Genomic DNA, 17,697 nt, shown 5'->3' on the forward strand with positions numbered 1-17,697 from the left:
TCCTCTCTCCATATACACCCAAGGCTCTAATGTCCTCTCTCCATATACACCCAGGGCTCTAAAATCCTCTCTCCGCTCACCCAGGACTCCCTGATCTTCTCTCCCCCTCACACCCATGGCTTCCCAGGCCCCTGTCTCTCCCACCCAGCCCCATTGGTCCCTCCTCCCAGGGTAGGGAGCCTTCCTAAGCTCATGGCCAACTATCTGTCCGCACTGCTGAGCACAAATGAGCCTCCTTCTGCTTCTCTTTCACGCCATGACACAATCACTCACTGGGCACAGCCTGGAGGACAGAGATGACTTCTGACTCTTCTTCATGTCCAGGCACCAGCAGGGACCGTGGAGGCCATGCTGCCCCTAGGAGAACTCAGTGCTGTGTCCATGTCCATAGTGTGGGCTCCCCTCTTGTAAGGCAACCACTTTCCCTTTCCCTGGCAACACCCCGAGCTCAGCAGTGGGAGCCACACACTCACATTTGCCTCCATCCCCTCAGTGCGGAACCCCGCCCCGGGAGTCAGTAAGCAGAAAAAGGGCACAGGAAGGCAGAATTGGATATAGAATTCAGATTTTTTTTTTTCTTTCAAAGACACATTTTGTACAACTTTCAACATTTATGCTTTCAAACACAATGGGCAAAAAATACACTGAGTGCTAAAAAAAAAAAAAAAAATTCAACACAAAAGGAATACAACTTTAATTTCAATTATTTTAAAATACAGAAATCAGAAAGTAAGAATAGTAAATACGACTTTAAACAGGTCACTTACCTGTCCTCCCCATATAACCAATGTAAGCTACATGAAGACTTACACATTGAAAGAAAAACAGAAACAAAAGAAAATACTGCACACTCTCCCTGCCTGCAGGCAAAAGACGGGAAATACTGCTCAGAATTGGAAAAAAAATGCTCTTCACGCACCAGCTTCCCACTTCCCAGCCACACCGTGCTCTGGAGCTCCCCAGCACGCCTGCGAGGACACACACCCACAGCCCAGACAGACAGACAGACAGACAGACAGACGAGACACGACCCCGCAGGCTCCAGAACAAGGGAACCTAACAGTCACCCTGGACCGTGGGCATAAAAATCAGTAAGGAAGTCAGTCAGGCTAACAAAATGTTACTACAGAACTAGTAAATACCTTAGCCAACAACTGTCCCCTTTCCAAGTTCACAGATGTAAACCCTAAGACCCAGACTACCCCGCCCCATCGCCACCCCCACCCCCCCTAGAACCTGCTGAAGGACTGGCAACTTTAGATAGCTCACAGTAAAGGGGAAGCTCATGTCCTAGCCTGTCTTCAATGAGCCTTCACCCTCTTTCCACAGCATGAAACTGTTATGGCTTAATTTCTATCAAAAGTAGAAAAGTCTTTTCCGCAGGAAACACAGGCTGCGTTCCCAGTCAGTGCTATTTCATACTCAACAGTCACCCGACTTCTGTCCAAGTCAGGAGCCATTTTGGGGAAAACTGAGATTATAGCTTTTGATTCAGTCTAACCATAAGCTGCAATAAGGCCCTTCGTTTGGTTTGGGTTTCTTTTGCGAGATAAAATAACCTTGGGGTTCACTTAGCAAGTTACACCTCAGGTCCCTGACTACAATGTGGAGGGTATTCTATGTCTGCCTTGTAAAATAATGAAAGGCTACTCACAAATCCTGGAAGGAAATACATGCTTTTAGGCAAGGAATCAATGCTCCGCATTGTGTATTACATTTAATGCTGGTAGTTTTCGCCAAAACCCACCAAAGGAATGAGTATGTTTGGGTTAATTTTATCCCTGCAAAATACTATCTATTCCAGCACTTATGATCATTGTTTTGGTGAAAAATCTTGAGGGGTGAGGGGGTGGAAAGGGAAAACTGACATCCTGAAAAGGAAATGTCCAAAATGAAAGTGGGTGGAAGCAAGTTTACCTTTATGATGAAGGGCTGACTGGGAGTGAGAAGCCACAGGTTTGCATAGTAAACAACTTGGAGGTCTATTAGAGACAGTGCAGAGCAGAGGAACTCGCCCCCTGAGGCGTGCTCCAAAGGGTTTTAACAACAACAAAAAACTGAAGGCTGCACTGTCATGACAACATCACAGGACACCAGAAGGGAGACCAGAGGTAAGAGGAAGAACCCAGGAATCTCACACGAGTACCACTGTCCCCTATCCATTATGGATTCAAAAAAAATTTTTTAAACACAAAAACAACCTATAAAAGAAAGAAAGAAATCCACAGTCAATCACAATACACTAACTGCTTTGGAAATATGCATGTTTCTTAATGGCCTTAATTTAAAAATTTGTTTACATAAGGGATACCACATATGGCATGCGGTTCACGGGAAAGCAACATGAACGGAGAAGGGCTTTTAGTAAGGCTATGTAGGATGAAAATCCCATTCTGTTCATTAACGATAGTCAGCATAGTAGCTCTTCTCCTTTCTTTCCAAGGGGCTTCATGCAAGCACATCAACACTGTCCCAAGATAAGCGGCAAAGCTTCAGAGACTGGGGGACAGCATCTGTGGGGGAGCTCAGTCCCATTTCCTCTCGTGTCTCCTTTTTTTATTCAGGACCCCCTTCCTAGGCTACAGAGTAATGCTCCGCCTTCTCACCACGGCTCCGCCTTCTCACCATGGCTTAGGCTTTGGGAAATTTGTGATCATTATGTGGGGAGCAATTGGTTTAACACTGAATGACAAAAGCCAATCTTTGGAAAAATGTTCCCATTTCTATTAAGTCCCTGGTCTCTCCCAGTGAATTTGCTTGGCTGTGGGAGTTCATTTGAGTAGCAGAGCTGTGGTCCTTGCATGGGGACTAGTTTTGGCCTGTGTAGAACACCTTCTGAGATAAGCAGAATCTTTTCTCAAGACCGGCCCAGCCCACCTCCTATACAGTAGTGCCTTCTCCTGCCCTGCCCAGAGTTGTCCTTGGGAGTTCCCACGGGTCTAAGCACCTGGTGTGTGGGTCTGTTTCCTAGCTCCCTGGGCATGATCTACCCTACCTGAATCCAGGGCTTGAGGAGATGCAGACTTTATGTTGTTGTTAAGTGCCATTGAGTGGGTTCCAACTCATAGAGACCCTGTATAGGGTTTCTCAGGAGTAGCTGGTGAGTCTGAACCAGTGATCTTGTGGTTCAAACTGACCTTGAGGTGGAGTGCTTATCCTATGGCATCACACCAGGGACTAACTAGCCTTTTCTCTGAGAAAAAAATGAAAACATTCTTGTAACTCCTTTAAATACCTTAGCATGTGATTAGGGATAAACATGCTCACTCTCTTATCCATAAATGATCTCACTTTTCCTTTCACGTCAAGCACAGGCTGCAGGCTCTGGGCATAGATTTCACAGGAAACAAATCTGAATGATAGCAGGTTCCATTTAAAAATGCATAAAAAATGCCTTCAGGCTTTTTTTTTAAAACCAATGAGTTTAGAGAATGAGAAGTCTCTGTGAGAGTGAGGTGTGAAGAGAAGCCTGTCTGTGTATTTTTCTCACCTGATAACCATTGTAAGCATTTTTATCTGACCTTACCAACGGAAAGCGAGGGCTCAGGAGAGGGTTCAGGACCAGTGAGGGGCTAATTCACAGGCGGGCGGCAGAACGTGGGCTGTCACCCAAGCCTCCTGCTGCTGTCCAAGATACACAGCAGGTGACCAACATGAAATTCAGGTCTGTACTATTTCTTACAATGAAAAGAAACAAGAAAAGAATGTAGATCCTTTTACTGACCACTTCTACCATTATATAAGGAGCTGTGGTAGCACAGTGGTTACGAGTTGGGCTACTAACCTCAAGGTCAACGATTCAAAACTAACAGCTGTTCTGCAGGAAAAATAGGAGGCTTTCTGCTCCCATAAAGATTTACAGCCTCGGAAACCCTGTACAGGGTCACTATGAGTAGGAACTGACTCCACGGCACACCACACCACCACCATTGCATACCTAAGTTAAAACTAAGAAAGTTCTGCTGGCTTGTTTGTTTTTAGTGAGTGGGCCCTCTTCTGCTTTAGTTCCTTGGAAGTAAAAAAAACTACTGCTTGTCTCTTAGGAAGATACTTTCAGGGAGATACTTCAGCTCTGTTTCTCCCACAGAACCAAGCAGTGCTGGGCACGGAGTACATGTCTCAGCTCCTAAGAGTTAAGTACAACAAACAGATCGTTTAAAAGGTAATCATTAGAATTAAAAACCAGAATAGCATTCAAGCTAAGTATTTAAGTGGTGATAAAGATGGGCTGAAACATTTCCTCTCTCAGTGTATAAAGTGATTTTGGTTCTAATTTCCAATTTCACACGCTTTACAGGTTCAATGTATATAGAGGATGCTGAATTATTATAAAACTGCCAGTTTTGTGTTGTCTACCTAATTACTCAAATGCGAACCGCAAGGTCAGCAGTTTGAAACCATCAGCTGTTCCGCGGGAGAAAGAAGAGGCTTTCTGCTCTCGTAAAGATTTACAACCTCGGAAACCCTGCACAGGGTCGCTATGAGTCGGAACTGATTCCACGGCACATAACAACAACAACCTAATTACTCAAAACTGTAACATAAGATACCATGACATTGTGAGGGACAGGGCAGTGGATCCTATGGGACCACAAGTCCATCTATGCTACTGCTAAACTTCTCAGCTTGGCATGTCTGTGTCTGCCTGTAACTAGGGAAGTGCCGTCACTGCCATGGGTCTGAGCAAGCACTACTGGCAGATGAGAGTCAGTGGGACCAGACACTGCCATCACCCCCAGGTCCAGTCTCCACAGGTCCGACTCGGGGAGTCACCGGGCCCGCAGCTGACTTTCCACCAGTTCAGCAAAGAATCTCTGAGAGGGGTTACGTAATCTTACTAAGTCTTTTCACTTTGCCAGTTAAGGGGCTAAAACTGCTACTGATGAATCCACAGCACCTACATGTAAAAATGATTCAGATTAATATTTACTGGCTACTGCTGTAATCCATACAAATGAATGGTTTCATTTTCATTTTTATGGCTAAAGAAAAGGCAGAAAGGCTAACTAGTGCTATGAAAAATGGAAGGAAAGAATCCAGATGATATAGCTAGAAAGAGAAATTAGAGTTATTTCTTAAAACAATCAAACTATCATCGGGTTTAGAGAAAACCAAACCACCACAGTACAACAGTGTGTAGGGAAGGTGGGTAGAATTTGGATAGGCACCTGAGAGAAGTGGGCCAGTCGGACTGCCCCCTCCCCAGGGAGCGTCTGTAAGAGAGCATTCCTCCATAAGGCTCAGAGGGTGGTGCCTCGTCACTGGGGTCAAGAGGTTCACTAGGCTGAGAGCTAATGAGATTTCTTCCTTGAAAAATTAGAGGAGAGACAGAGCAAGAAAGATTTATCTTTGAGAAAAGTACACATTGGGATGTAACTATGGAAGATGATGGTACACATTTTCTTTCTTACTTCTTTTTTGTTGTTAAGTGCCGTTGAGTCAGTTCCGACTCATAGGGACCCTGTATAGGATTTCTAGGAACAGCTGATGAGCTTGAACAGCTTGCAGTTCAAACCAACTTTGCAGCCAGTGCATTAGTCCACAACACCACAAATCTTTTAGGGGATAATATCTGAGGAGGGTTCCACAAGTTCATGGAAAAATGGACTCACAAGATAATGGCATTTTTCCCATGCCCTTTTCGAAGCTCCCTTGTAGAAAGGGAAGACCAGCCACTCCACTGAGTACACGACAAATCCATAGTAGGGTACTAGGGTACTAGTTCTTCTCCATAAAACCTCATTTTCTCTTATTTGCCTAGAAATTCTGTGAAGGAACTTGGAAAACACTCTAGTGGCAGAAGCAGGTGTATCTCCAGGCTCCATTCCTAGAAATCACTTATTTCTAAGCTGGGTCAGGGGGTGGGGATCAGGAGAAAAGAAAATATAAACTATCATAAGAAACTGAAAACTGGCATCTAGTAAAAACTGTGCGTCAAGGAGCTCCATGAGACCCCACCCCACAGTATGCATGATTAAATTAGGACTGCTGGAAGACACGGCAGAAAGCACCCATATTACTCCAAACCCACACATTCAATCATTCTTGAAGAGGTTAAGAAACAAAAAAACCACACACACACACACATACACATACATACACAGAGATCTTCTCCAACAAGCTTCCTTCTATACAACTAAATACTGGCTAAAATCCCAACCAAACTCCTTGTTGGTGAGTTGATTCCGCCCCCTAACAGCCTTGTGGGACAGAGAACTGCCCCACTGGGTGCTCAAGGCTGTCACCTTTATGGAACAGACTGCCACATCAGTCTCCTGTGGGGTGGCTGGTGGGTTCGAACTGCTGACTTTTCAGTTCAAAGCCCAGCACTTAACCACTGTGCCACCAATGTTCCTGACTATAGTAATCAGCCTAGGACATTATGGCATGCATATTCCTATGCAGATTTGGGTCTACCAAGTCAAATCCCATTTTCCAACAAGTTAGGTCCACAGCACCACGGTGTCATACAATAGCCTAGAGGGCAGGTGCCAGTCCGGCTCCAACAGCAGCATAATACAGACCCTCTGCCGTCACTGCGAATCCATGTGGGGAAACAACAAACACAAATTCACCAAACAGATCATACTTTTCCCAGAAGTCGGAAGAAGATATTAAAGCTGTTTTCTTTGGGACCCATCGACCATCAGCAGAAATGGAAATGCAAGAGGCCAGTTTCTCTTGCAGACTCAAGCCATCAGGTCACACAGAGTCAGAAGTGGGGGGGCTTTTATATGTTTCTTATGCACTGACTATGAAAGCATTTTCCTGCAAAGAGAAGAGTCCTGGTGGGCTGTCCCGGGACGATGGCGAGCACAGGGAGGGGGTAGGGTTGTGGGATGTGGGGGGTGTCTAAGGGGATCGACCTGGATAACAGTATGCACCTTGGAAGTTAGCAAAAGCGAAGCGAATAGCTTATAAAAAACACATGAAATATATAAAATAAAATGATTTTCATATACATCTTAATTTAAAATAATTAATGCATCAAATCCCTGTTTAAGACTTTAACCTGAATAGCAAATTTAAGAGTCCAGACTAGTTCCTGTTACCGTGGCGCTTCCCCACATGTAACACACACGCTATCAAAAATAATTTAAAAACCTTCACATTCTTAAATCTAAATTAGTGAGATATTTTTCTCCAGAAATCTTCCAAATAAATAGCTTTAAAAAAAAAAAAAAAGGAAAAGAAAAGAGAAAGAATTTAAAGGCTGTTAACTTTAAAAAAAAAGAAATCTGTTAAATAAATTATTGATAATTCTTTACCCTATCACTGAAAAGAAATCAAGCTGCTACCAACTACAAAATGAAATTCAAGCCCTGACATGAGACCCTTCCAGTTCAAGGTCTCGTTGAAGGTTCTCCCGCCTCCTCCTCCTTCGCCCCACCAGGTCCGGACGTTATTGCTGAGTGGGTGTGGCACAGTGACAATGCAGCATCGGATCACTTGGTTTCCTGGCAGTGGCCTCCCCTGGACGTGCATGTCTGCGGCAGCGGACACCCGGCTCCGAGGGAGGCAAGGGCGGCTGCATTAGCAGCAGCATCACACGAAGAAACGAGCGTGGCCATTTCTGTTCAACTTGAGAATCTTCCCAAGACGCTGTTTAGCTGTTGCCATCCCTTTTTTTGGACGTTTACCTACAACACAGGAATAGCGTGACACTGAATGCTGCTCCAAGGACACCACCATGAAGAGCCATCTGTAAGGACGAGCTACACGGTCTCACGGGGTCCTGCTGGACCAACTCAAACTCCCCCATATCTCACCACACCCCACACGCTGCTGTTCTCCTTGGAACCTTGGAACCAGGGCATGCCACCTCCTGCTCCGTCATTCCCCAGTCTGCCAGTTTTCTCCTCAGGCCCTCCCAGGACCTGCTCCCTCCTCAGGCAGGCCAGGTGTCCTTCCATCCCCTCAGTGGCCTGGGCACTGTCTTCGACGGCAAGCGCCCCAAGTGAGTGCAGGACCCCAACCAAGAGTCTCGGGCACTCTGACCACCTCTCCAGTCAGGGCACACAACCTCATCACCCCCTGAAAGGTGGACATTACCTTTTGTTGCCTGGTTGCTGACAGGCGGTGGGTTGGACGCAGGTCTCTTGGTGGGGTGCAGGGGCACTGAAAAGGAGGTCTCCCCGCCTGGCCGCTCTGGACTGAGACTGTCACTGCTGAGCAAGCTTGAGTTCTGCCCGCACTTCCCACTCGGCACGCCCGCCCCGCTGCTGTCCCCGGGGCTCCTGCTCTGCGTCTTCTGGAAGAGCTCTGTGGAGCCTTCCTTCTTGATGACTCTCTGAGGGAGAGGAAAGGTGAGGGAGCCATGAACTGTCTGCACCTCGGCACAGTCACAATGACTGGGCTTGAGCTTCCCTGGCCACCCTGCTGACGGTCACCTCATTCTGGAAAGCAGTCACTCCTGAAGTTGCATCATAACATGTCAGAAACAAGACCAGAGAGAGAGCAAGGTGGGCAGCAGAGGTGCTTGGCCCGGCCCGGCCCCAGCCCTCCTCATGTGCTCACACTACCCAACACCCCAGGTGCAATTCTTCTCCAGAGCCTCGCAGAATTCAGGATCTCAGAATCCCTCAAAACGTGCACTTACGTGTGCTACCTGGGCTTCCCAGATCTCGTCACTGACAACTTGTTGTTGTTGTTAAGTGCCATTGAGTCGGTTTCAATTCAAAAACGACTCTCTAATGGGTTTCCAAGGAGCAGCTGGTGGGTTTGAACTGCTGACTATGCAGTTAGCAGTCCAGGGCTTATCTTACAGTACCACACCAGGACTCCAGTCACTGACAACTAGTTGTAGTTTAAAACACCATAAACAGTGACAAAGTTAACAACCATTCTAAATCCTTTTACGTTTCAAAACTTAACTCTACCTGAGGAGTGAATCTGGAAGTTGTATCCAATTGTTTGATCCAGGAAGAAGTCCTCAATTCTTGATCCTCAGTCTTGACATGGTACCCTAAAGAGAAGCTTTCATTAAATTAGCTTCATGACAACGTAACTGTAGAAATCAAAGTGAGTCTGATGGTTAACATCAAAAGCAATTTTACTTTGATGTTGCATTGAAAGACAGCATGTTAACTCTCTAAACATTCATTCACGTACCTTTACCACACTCTTCCCTGGCCTGAGAACCAAAAATAGAACAGTAAGGTGCTCTCTGCCTAGCCCATTAAGTCTTTCAATTCTCCTAAAGACCGTCTTTCTAGGACACTCTCGGTGATGCTCAGTGAACAATCTCGAGTCAGATACTGCAGCCATCTGTCCTATATGGTAAGCCAAACATAATGTTGTTTCTATAAAAATGGTACATTCCCACAGAGAATAAAGGCAGATGTTAGCCTGAATTTTGTAGGATTTCCATAAAAGCTTTCTTTTCAAGGAACCAAGGAGATAGAGGGAAACAGAGTGATTTAGTGGAAGCACAGACAGACCCTAGAGCTGAACTGGGTTTCCTCTTTCACCAGTACAACTTTAGGCGAGTAACCGCTATGAAAGTTAATCTTCTTTTCTATAGTAAGCAAAGATCTGGGGCTCAAATCCCAACACCACTGGGTACTAGCTGCTGAAGTGAGCCTCACTTGGTCATGTCTTTGGTAATTGTACAGTGGGGGACATGGAAGTACATCGGTGCCAACACAATGGTCACAACAGGCGTTGGTTTGGGTGTAGCACCACCTTCTCCCCAGTCCTCCCAACTCTGAGGGAGTCATCTGGTCCCATGGTCCCACAGGCACAGAGAAACACATGCTCTGCAGCACGGCTCACACTGCCAGGGACTCACTCTCCTTCCAGCTGCTTCCTTCCCAAGGCCACACCCCCAGTCAGAAAGAAATGGTTTCCCTCCCAAAAAGAAAGGAGGGGGTTGCTCAGGCTGTGCAAACTATCCAACACACCTTCTTCTGGGATCAACTTTACCGTTGGTAAGAGGGAGACCCAGTCACCAGCCTACTGCCGTGACAGGGGCAGCAGGCAGTGACCATCTCCCTTAGGTCCAGTCTGAGTTCTCAAACTGGTTTCCTTACACAGCTTGCAGTGCTATGTGATTTTTGGCCAATATTCTTAACATTGTTTCCAACTCAACACATGCAATCGACTGTCTTCCCAGATGACCCCTAACCTAAACTCGGATCATGGAGCTACGCAGCTAAGTCAGATGTTGCTTCTTAGGGACTGAGAGCTTGTGTTCCTTACCACATTCCACGGGTTTGTCAATGCGACACAGTGGCCTGGCCTCACGGTCACTGCCATGGACAGTCTCTCTCTTCGTGCTGCTGTGGTCGGTGTTCCGTGCTGGCCTCTGTAGGCATGGGGAATAGTGCAGCCCCGCCATGGTCAGCATGCCCTGGATGGCTTCCTCCTCTGTGCTGGTCGAGGTAGGGCACTCCCTGAAGAGCAGAGGACCAGAGACAAGAGCCCAGTTTCCTCTGGTGAGATTTCTGACATCTTTAACTACAAAACGTTCTCGTATCGTGGTGTCAGAGTACTGTAAGACTACTACCCAAAGCAAGCCTACCTTTTAACAGGAATTTCACTTCTAGACGGCTTCTGGGTCTTTGGAATGAAGCGCCTCATCACATTAGATTCCTCCTTAAAGTTTGATGTTATTTCTTGTTTCTTCTCATCACCTGAACTTTCAGACTCTTCAGGGGTAAAATTATTTTTCTGAGATAATCATCAAATGGAAGCAAAGTTACATAAGTCTGTACAAACTGATACCTTCCCTTACCAAAAAAGATGACTTTGTCCATTAGGGAGATCTAGAATTTAAATTATTATGGAATTGTTTCTGTATTTCACATTAAAAAAAAAGATGACCTTGTCTAGTAACTAAGTAATCTAAATCCAGGGCCGCTGAGTTGGTTCCGACTCGCTAGTGAATCTACGTGACAAAGCAGAACTGCTCCATAAGGCTGCCACGTTTACAGAAGCAGACGGCCCATCAATCTCTTGTGGAGCAGCTGGTAGATTCGAACCACCAACCTGTCAGTTACCAGGCAAGTGTTTTAATCACTGTGCCACCAAGCTCACAGTAACATGAAGGCTTAATAAACAAACAGTATAGGTTTTCTTTGAGGTAAAATGAAACAGAACCTATGAGAAACCTCAGACTAGTATATGCAGAAGCTCTCCCAGCATTCTGAACCTAGCCAACCAAGAGCTACACTCATCAAGCGGCACAACTAGAATGGCAATCGTGAGAATATAACCAATGTCACTGAGCAATCTGTGGAGACACTGTTGAGTGGGAACTTAAGTCACCAAAAAACACAATAAATTATTTAAATGCGGTCAGTCACGAACAGGGGAAGAGACCCATACTGCAGAAATGGGAAAGCTGTCATGGTCTGTGGTGCCACCTTCCCAATCCCCAGTGCACAGGCCCAGGGTCCCCGGCATACCAGTGCAGTGCAGTCGGGTCCAGAGTCTTCCGAATCAGACATATCAGAGTATTCGGATGATCTGCTCCTGAGTTCTGACTTCACACTTAGTAAAAACCCTGAGAGATGGGAGAAAGCCATCAGAACTCTAGGGACCAGGACTCTACGAGGGCCTCGAAAGACCACCCAGGTCTTGTTAGCCCTTTCCGTTCTTTCTTCATCTTCTCATTTCTTTTCCCTCCCAAAGTCTTTCTCCCTAAATGATCAAGACACAGATGGAAATATGTTCTTAAACAGATTACATTCCTTACTTGGGTCAGGTTGATGGTTTTACATTTCTTTCCAGAAAACCACCAAAATGGAAACAGACTGTTTATCATGTCCCCTTCTGTATTAGTAGTGGTCTCAATAGAAAACAGAAAGATGGCTCCCCTCAACCTAATAAGCCCAGTAAGTGGAGCACGAACTAAAAAGCTTCTAAGCAGGGCTTTGGCTCTGCCTTTGCTTCCCACGAGCACGGCTCCCAGCAACTGCGAATTCTTGTTGATGGGCTGCCTGTTCCCTGGCGTGTGTACAACGTGGAACAGCCAACCACAGCGAGGGCAAATCTCCCTGGAACTGGCAGTCACTGATGTATCCAACCTGGTAAAATAAATGATGCTTATCTGGAACAGTAACTGTCAACATTTTCAAGTTAACAACTTCTAAAAACGGAAGTGGAGAGGGAGATCCTGCACCACTATGAGAAATGAAGACTTGGTTCAAAGACGTCAGACCTACAGGAGACAGGGTTGTTCTGCCCAACGGTGAGAATCAATAAAAATCCTGGCGGAGGCAGTCTCATCAACAGGCAATCAACTGAGACCACTACACGCAGGTCCTTCACAGCCTCATACCACATGTTGTTGTTGTTGAGTGCCACACGCTTCCTAACACGACATCTGGCGTCAGATGTACACTACACTGGCAGCTGGATCGGAGTGTAATCATTTGGAGGTGAGGTCAAATGGGTGATGAACACGTACGTGTCCCGTGACTCTTTGAGAGCCTGGAGACACTGTGACATGGGATTAAGGCTCCACCACATGGCCATCACGCTGCCACCTTTCCAGGTACTATGACATGGGCCCTTAGGGACGGGTGGCACGTTCCCGAGGAGGAACTGCCCAGAAACACTTCTGTTTCTTCAAGAGAACCAAAAAACCCCAAACTTATTGCCACGGAGTCAATTCTGACTCACAGGAACCCTGTCTAGGATTTCTGAGGCTGTAAATCTTCCCAGAAGCAAAAAGCCTCGTTTTTCTCCTGTGGAACGGGAGTTTGAACCGCTGACCTAGCGGTTAGCAGCCCAGTGTTTATCCCATAGTGCCACCAGGGCTCTGTTCTGGCACTGGAGTGTCAGAGACAGAAAATGTCACTGCCCTCACAAATGGAAGCTGTACTTTGTATACTGTCACCTAATAATGGAGAGGCCTTCCAACACATACTGTTTAGTGGTGTTTGAGATTCTTCTCTCTCCACCATCTCTAGTCCTGAACTCTCTTCTCTCTTCATTTGTGTCTTTTTGGTCCTTCTTTTGTCCTCTTCACTTTCACTATCCGCTGTATAAAGACTGGAGTCTGTGAAGGGCTGTCTCTCGTCTCTGCATCATTGAAGAGAATGAAGTCAGAATACAGTGCAAGTCTCTGTGCCACACAGTGTCCCTTCCCCTCAACGAGCGAGACACTCAGCCCACATTCCAGGCAGCTGTGGACCAGGTGAGCCCTACTTTACATACTTAATTATCCTTCCGTTGGTCAGCAGTAATCGCAGGTCATTATCTTTTGTTCTCCAGTCAGGGACCGTGGAAGATGGCTGGAGATGTTTGTTGAATTTTCCATTCAGTTTAGAGCTCAGGATGTCCTGAAAGTATATAAGCAGAACGCTCAACCTCTGCCCTCAAACACACCTGGCAGCGAGGGTTCTAGCCCAGGGTCTTAGGAGGTGGAACGCACAGGCAGCACGAAGTGAGTTCCTAGACGCTTCTCTCCTGTAGACAGCTGGGGAGGCTGCACCTTGGCTGGGGTATGTCCATCCTCTCCCCACTCCCACCCCACTGAGCCAATCTGTCCCCACAGCACCAGCAACCGTATATGGGGACACGGGCCACCACAGGGCAACAGGGGTTAATTTTTTGAGGCAAAACTTTTCCCTCAAAAATAAATACAACTTTTCATAATAAGCTAAGTCTTTCTCCACATGTCTCTGGGTTAGATAGGTTTGGAACAACAACAACAACAAAAAATCATCAAACAATACAAATATTCACATAAAATTAGTTTTTCTATAACTTTCTTAAATATCTTAAATTCAGAGACACCTCTCCTTTTCTCAATGTAAATTCCTGTCTGTCCTTGCCTGAGATGTAAAATTACATGTGGTAGAGGGGTCTCACCGTCAGGGACCTCAAGTCCCCCCAAACCTGCACTCAGGTCCCTGGGTCAGGACTTCTCAGACTGTTAGGGGTTCAGGAACCACCTGGAGACCTGTCAAAATGCAAGGCTGGCTCTGACTTGGACACTTCCAGCAGTCCCCCAGGATGTCGACACTCCTCCTGCCTCTGTTCACAGTGCTGATCCTCTAACCCCTGTGTGTCCTCGACTGCTGTCAGTCCCAATGTGGCCGCAGAGGCTCTGACTACCCCGTCCCCCCGCCTTTCTGCCCTGTGTTCTGCCCTGGGCTCTGTCTCCCACCCTCTCCATCTCAGCCTGGAGCTCTGCCCTCACTGCTATTTACTCCGGCACCAAGAAGAGCATGTGCACAGCCCTGACCTCCGCCATGATGCCCCAGACAGGCATGTCTACTGGCTCAGCCCTACAACGTGGGACAAAGAGCAATCCTAAGAAGGACCAGGCCCTTTCAGTCCTGCTGGAGCACCCTACTTGCCTCTTCCCATGGACACATCTCCAGCCTTTTGAGGACTTCTCTTGTATGGAGCTCTAAGATGTCAAGGTTAGAAGGAGTCCGGACAGTGTGGTCTCGAAGTTTCCGCATCCTCCGACGGGAATGGTATGGGGATGTTGCTTCATGTGAGGGTCGTGGAACTGGACACACAGTAGAAATTCCCTGAGATTTAACTGGTCTGCCATTTTCCTCCTTTAAAAGTTAAATTTAGAGCATTGTTTAATGGCAAAGTTACACACCTGCCTGAGTAATCAGCTTAAAACTATTCCAGAAAACAAAGCCCATTCCATCCCATCACCCAGCCGTAAGATTCAAATCGCTTTGCTGAGCCCTTTGCTTCAAGGCTCACCGCAGCGGTCTTCCTACTCATCACGGCGTAGCATCCGCGGGGTGGGGGGATCCGGGGAGGAGGCGGGTTGAGATCCGAACCCCTGACACTGCCTTGCCCCCTTCTGCTCCCGTCCCTCTCGCACACATCCCACACGTCCTGACTGCCGGTGACAGCTGGGTATGGGCCCAACACTCCAGTGCCATCCATTTTCAGGGCACGTGGATTCGGCAGGTGAGTTGTTACACACTCCTTAGAGGATTCCACCTTCCACATCCACTGTCCTGAGGTCTATATCACCTTTCCTCTCTTCTCTCCTCCACGTAATGTGCTATCAACAGACTTCCTTGATGTTCAGCATCATGTTACAGGCTGTGTAGCGTCCCAAGTGTAGTGGTTACGGTACAATGTGGTGATTGAATCTCTACTGGCAGCTCTTCAGGCTGCTCTCAGCTTTTCCTGGGATGAAAATTCCTTTACACACATTTGTGATCAATAACCAATGACAGTTTTTTTTTTTAATTGGAGCCACACACAGACACTGAAAGCCCCACAAGGCCCATCAGGAAGGGTAGCAGTCTGCTCTTCCCACCACCAAGTCTCCCTGCAACGGCAATCACTAAAAGTCAAGAGGGCTGTGCTGCTGTTGGTGGTGTTTCAGTTATTTGCCTTCCCATTTCTTTGTCTGTGACATACATTATTGATTTGGGGTGGCAATATACACACATTCCCAATGTCTCCATGAGTGCCACCAGTCACCTTCTTCATAAGGGTCCCCATTCTCACCATTCCTAGTCACAGTTTCTGCCCCATTAACACCGGCTCTCTGTCCCTGAAAGTGCTCATCTGGAGATGAACTATTATCAGCTCACATTCACATAGACGGTTGTTATGCGTGCACTAGGCTTGAGGTGATGGTGGTTATGAGTAAGTCCCAACTCATAGCGACCCTGTACAGGGTTTCCAAGGCTGTAAATCTTTACGGTAGCAGAAAGCCTCATCTTTCTCCCACGGAACGGCTGGTAATTTCGAACTGCTGACCTTAAGGATCACAGCCCGATTCGTAACCACTACGCTACCAGAGCTTGAGGTACTCATCATTAATTGGGTTTCACGATCATGGGCTAGTACTGGGTCAAGGATGCCTCCGATTTTCTAAATAACATGTCTAGCTATTACATACTTATAACAGACAGGATAAAGTCTGAACACTGGGCTGTCTCTCCCAGACACACAGATGCTACCCTTTTCTTCAACATTCAGGCTTTACACTGGACTCAGTAAGAACCATTTGCAACCCACTGCCAGGCAGCATAAACTAACATTTTATTTCTTTCTTGCATCCTTGAGTTTATACACTGCTTCATTTTCCATCTGTGTTGTCTTTTATGTACTTTTTACTATTTGGCCCCAAAATCCTCTTCAGAAGAATGCTTTAGTGATCTTATCAGTTCCATAGTTTTCTGTAGAGATGTCTCACTTGGAAAGGACTGCGAGATGAAGTCCCACACATTAAGCGTCAGGTGAATTTCACAGGAACAATAAAGAACATGGCCTATGCAGATAATTCCATTATCTTCCAATTTCATCTTTCCATGAACTTTCTGAAGCCCCCTCATATTGGGGGCACATGTATACTAAAAAACACCACTGTTTATGAAAAATTCAAATCTAAGGGAACTCTGATTTGCTGACACTGGCCACCTTGCCCCTAGAGTCTGGCATTCTCCAGATCCAACCTGGCCCAATTGCTCTGGGAGCCCAGAGAAGCCATCAGAGGTCCTCTGATCTGTTCCCACCCACCAAGCTGCCCGTGTGCTGCGGGTGTGTTGGAAATCAACTAGAGGAAGAGTCCCTTAATGTGTAGCCTATGGCACCTAATCCTCTGTTTTTAAGTATGGTCTCTGTCTCCCTTCAGCTGGGCCCACAGTCTCCAGGTCAACCTCTCAAACAGTAAACCTCTAGTAACCCGCAGGTGTTAATGAGGGGATCTGGAGATCTATTTGCTTCCTACGATGACTTGTAATCAATCCAGTTTTTAATTCTCCTTCCATTCTAATATTGAGAGGGTCTAGGGTTCCCACTTCTGAATCTGTGGAAGCTCTGTTGTATGAATCAGCCCAATGCCAGTCTCCCCCAGGTGCCCAGCTGGGTTTCCGCTCTCGCTGACCCACTGAGCCCACTATCACTTGCCCAGCTGCTTTCCAGTTTCCTAAACTATGCTGGACGTTTCATTTCTATCATTTTCTTTTTCCTCGGTATGTCTTTTCTATTTTTTTTACTGTCATTTTTATCACAAGAGATGGTAATGGTGAGCAGGTACGTTCAACCTACCAAGAGTACCTGGAACCCCCTTACTTACTGGGTATACACCACCTAGAAGCAGAAACAGATCTACACTCCCCTCCCGCCTGCCAGCAGGGTACGAGTGTGGCCATTCTCCCCACTGATGTCTCACACACCTGACGTCACCTGATAAAACTCTAGATTCCAGGGGATTACACAGCATATAGCAAAATGTGACTATTTTCCACAATTAGGAAACATTCTCACTTCTCTAGAAGGATGCCTGAAACGTCCTTTGTACACGTCCCTACTGGCCTTCTAGCTGCCTTCTGTACTTCCTACCCAAATCAGGGGGGAAAATGTCGTTGGCCACTACTGTGCAATTACCTTCCAGATAAATTTTACCACTTTCAATTTATAATACTGATTTCACGTTGGTGTATTTTCAGAAACGAGACTCTCCATTTAGTCAGCTCCGGTTTGACTTTCCTCAGTAAAGACTTAGAATTTTGTCATTCACCGCTGAGTGCATTTTCAGGCTTAGTTGTTCTCATGCATGGAATTTATTTACACATAGGATTATATACACACTGAAGACTATACAGAATATTATATATGTTTTTTATTCTAAATATATTTCTATGCAATTACCATCACTCTTTAAAATCAGGAAATAGCTAGACATAATCGAGGAACTCAAGCCTCAGCGTTTTAATTGTTTCTTGCTATAGGCCTCTTTCCATATTCCAAACA

The 17,697-nt window shown here is 46.3% G+C and overlaps 1 protein-coding gene across 1 annotated transcript in view; it reads right to left on the reverse strand.

Moving 5' to 3' along the window:
* Positions 1–7,545: 7,545 nt before the first annotated feature.
* KDM7A (lysine (K)-specific demethylase 7A) overlaps positions 7,546–17,697 on the reverse strand; it is a gene marked incomplete at its 5' end in the record, with an annotated part of 79,497 nt that continues 69,345 nt past the window's right edge. The window contains 9 exons of the mRNA XM_006861249.1: positions 7,546–7,640; positions 8,053–8,326; positions 8,880–8,965; positions 10,201–10,394; positions 10,523–10,671; positions 11,409–11,506; positions 12,875–13,029; positions 13,165–13,289; positions 14,313–14,522. Coding sequence (XP_006861311.1) covers positions 7,546–7,640; positions 8,053–8,326; positions 8,880–8,965; positions 10,201–10,394; positions 10,523–10,671; positions 11,409–11,506; positions 12,875–13,029; positions 13,165–13,289; positions 14,313–14,522 — 1,386 coding nt within the window. The remainder of the gene's footprint in view (positions 7,641–8,052; positions 8,327–8,879; positions 8,966–10,200; positions 10,395–10,522; positions 10,672–11,408; positions 11,507–12,874; positions 13,030–13,164; positions 13,290–14,312; positions 14,523–17,697) is intronic.

Source organism: Chrysochloris asiatica, unplaced genomic scaffold (genome assembly GCF_000296735.1).
Source record: "Chrysochloris asiatica unplaced genomic scaffold, ChrAsi1.0 scaffold00041, whole genome shotgun sequence".
NCBI lineage: Eukaryota > Metazoa > Chordata > Mammalia > Afrosoricida > Chrysochloridae > Chrysochloris > Chrysochloris asiatica.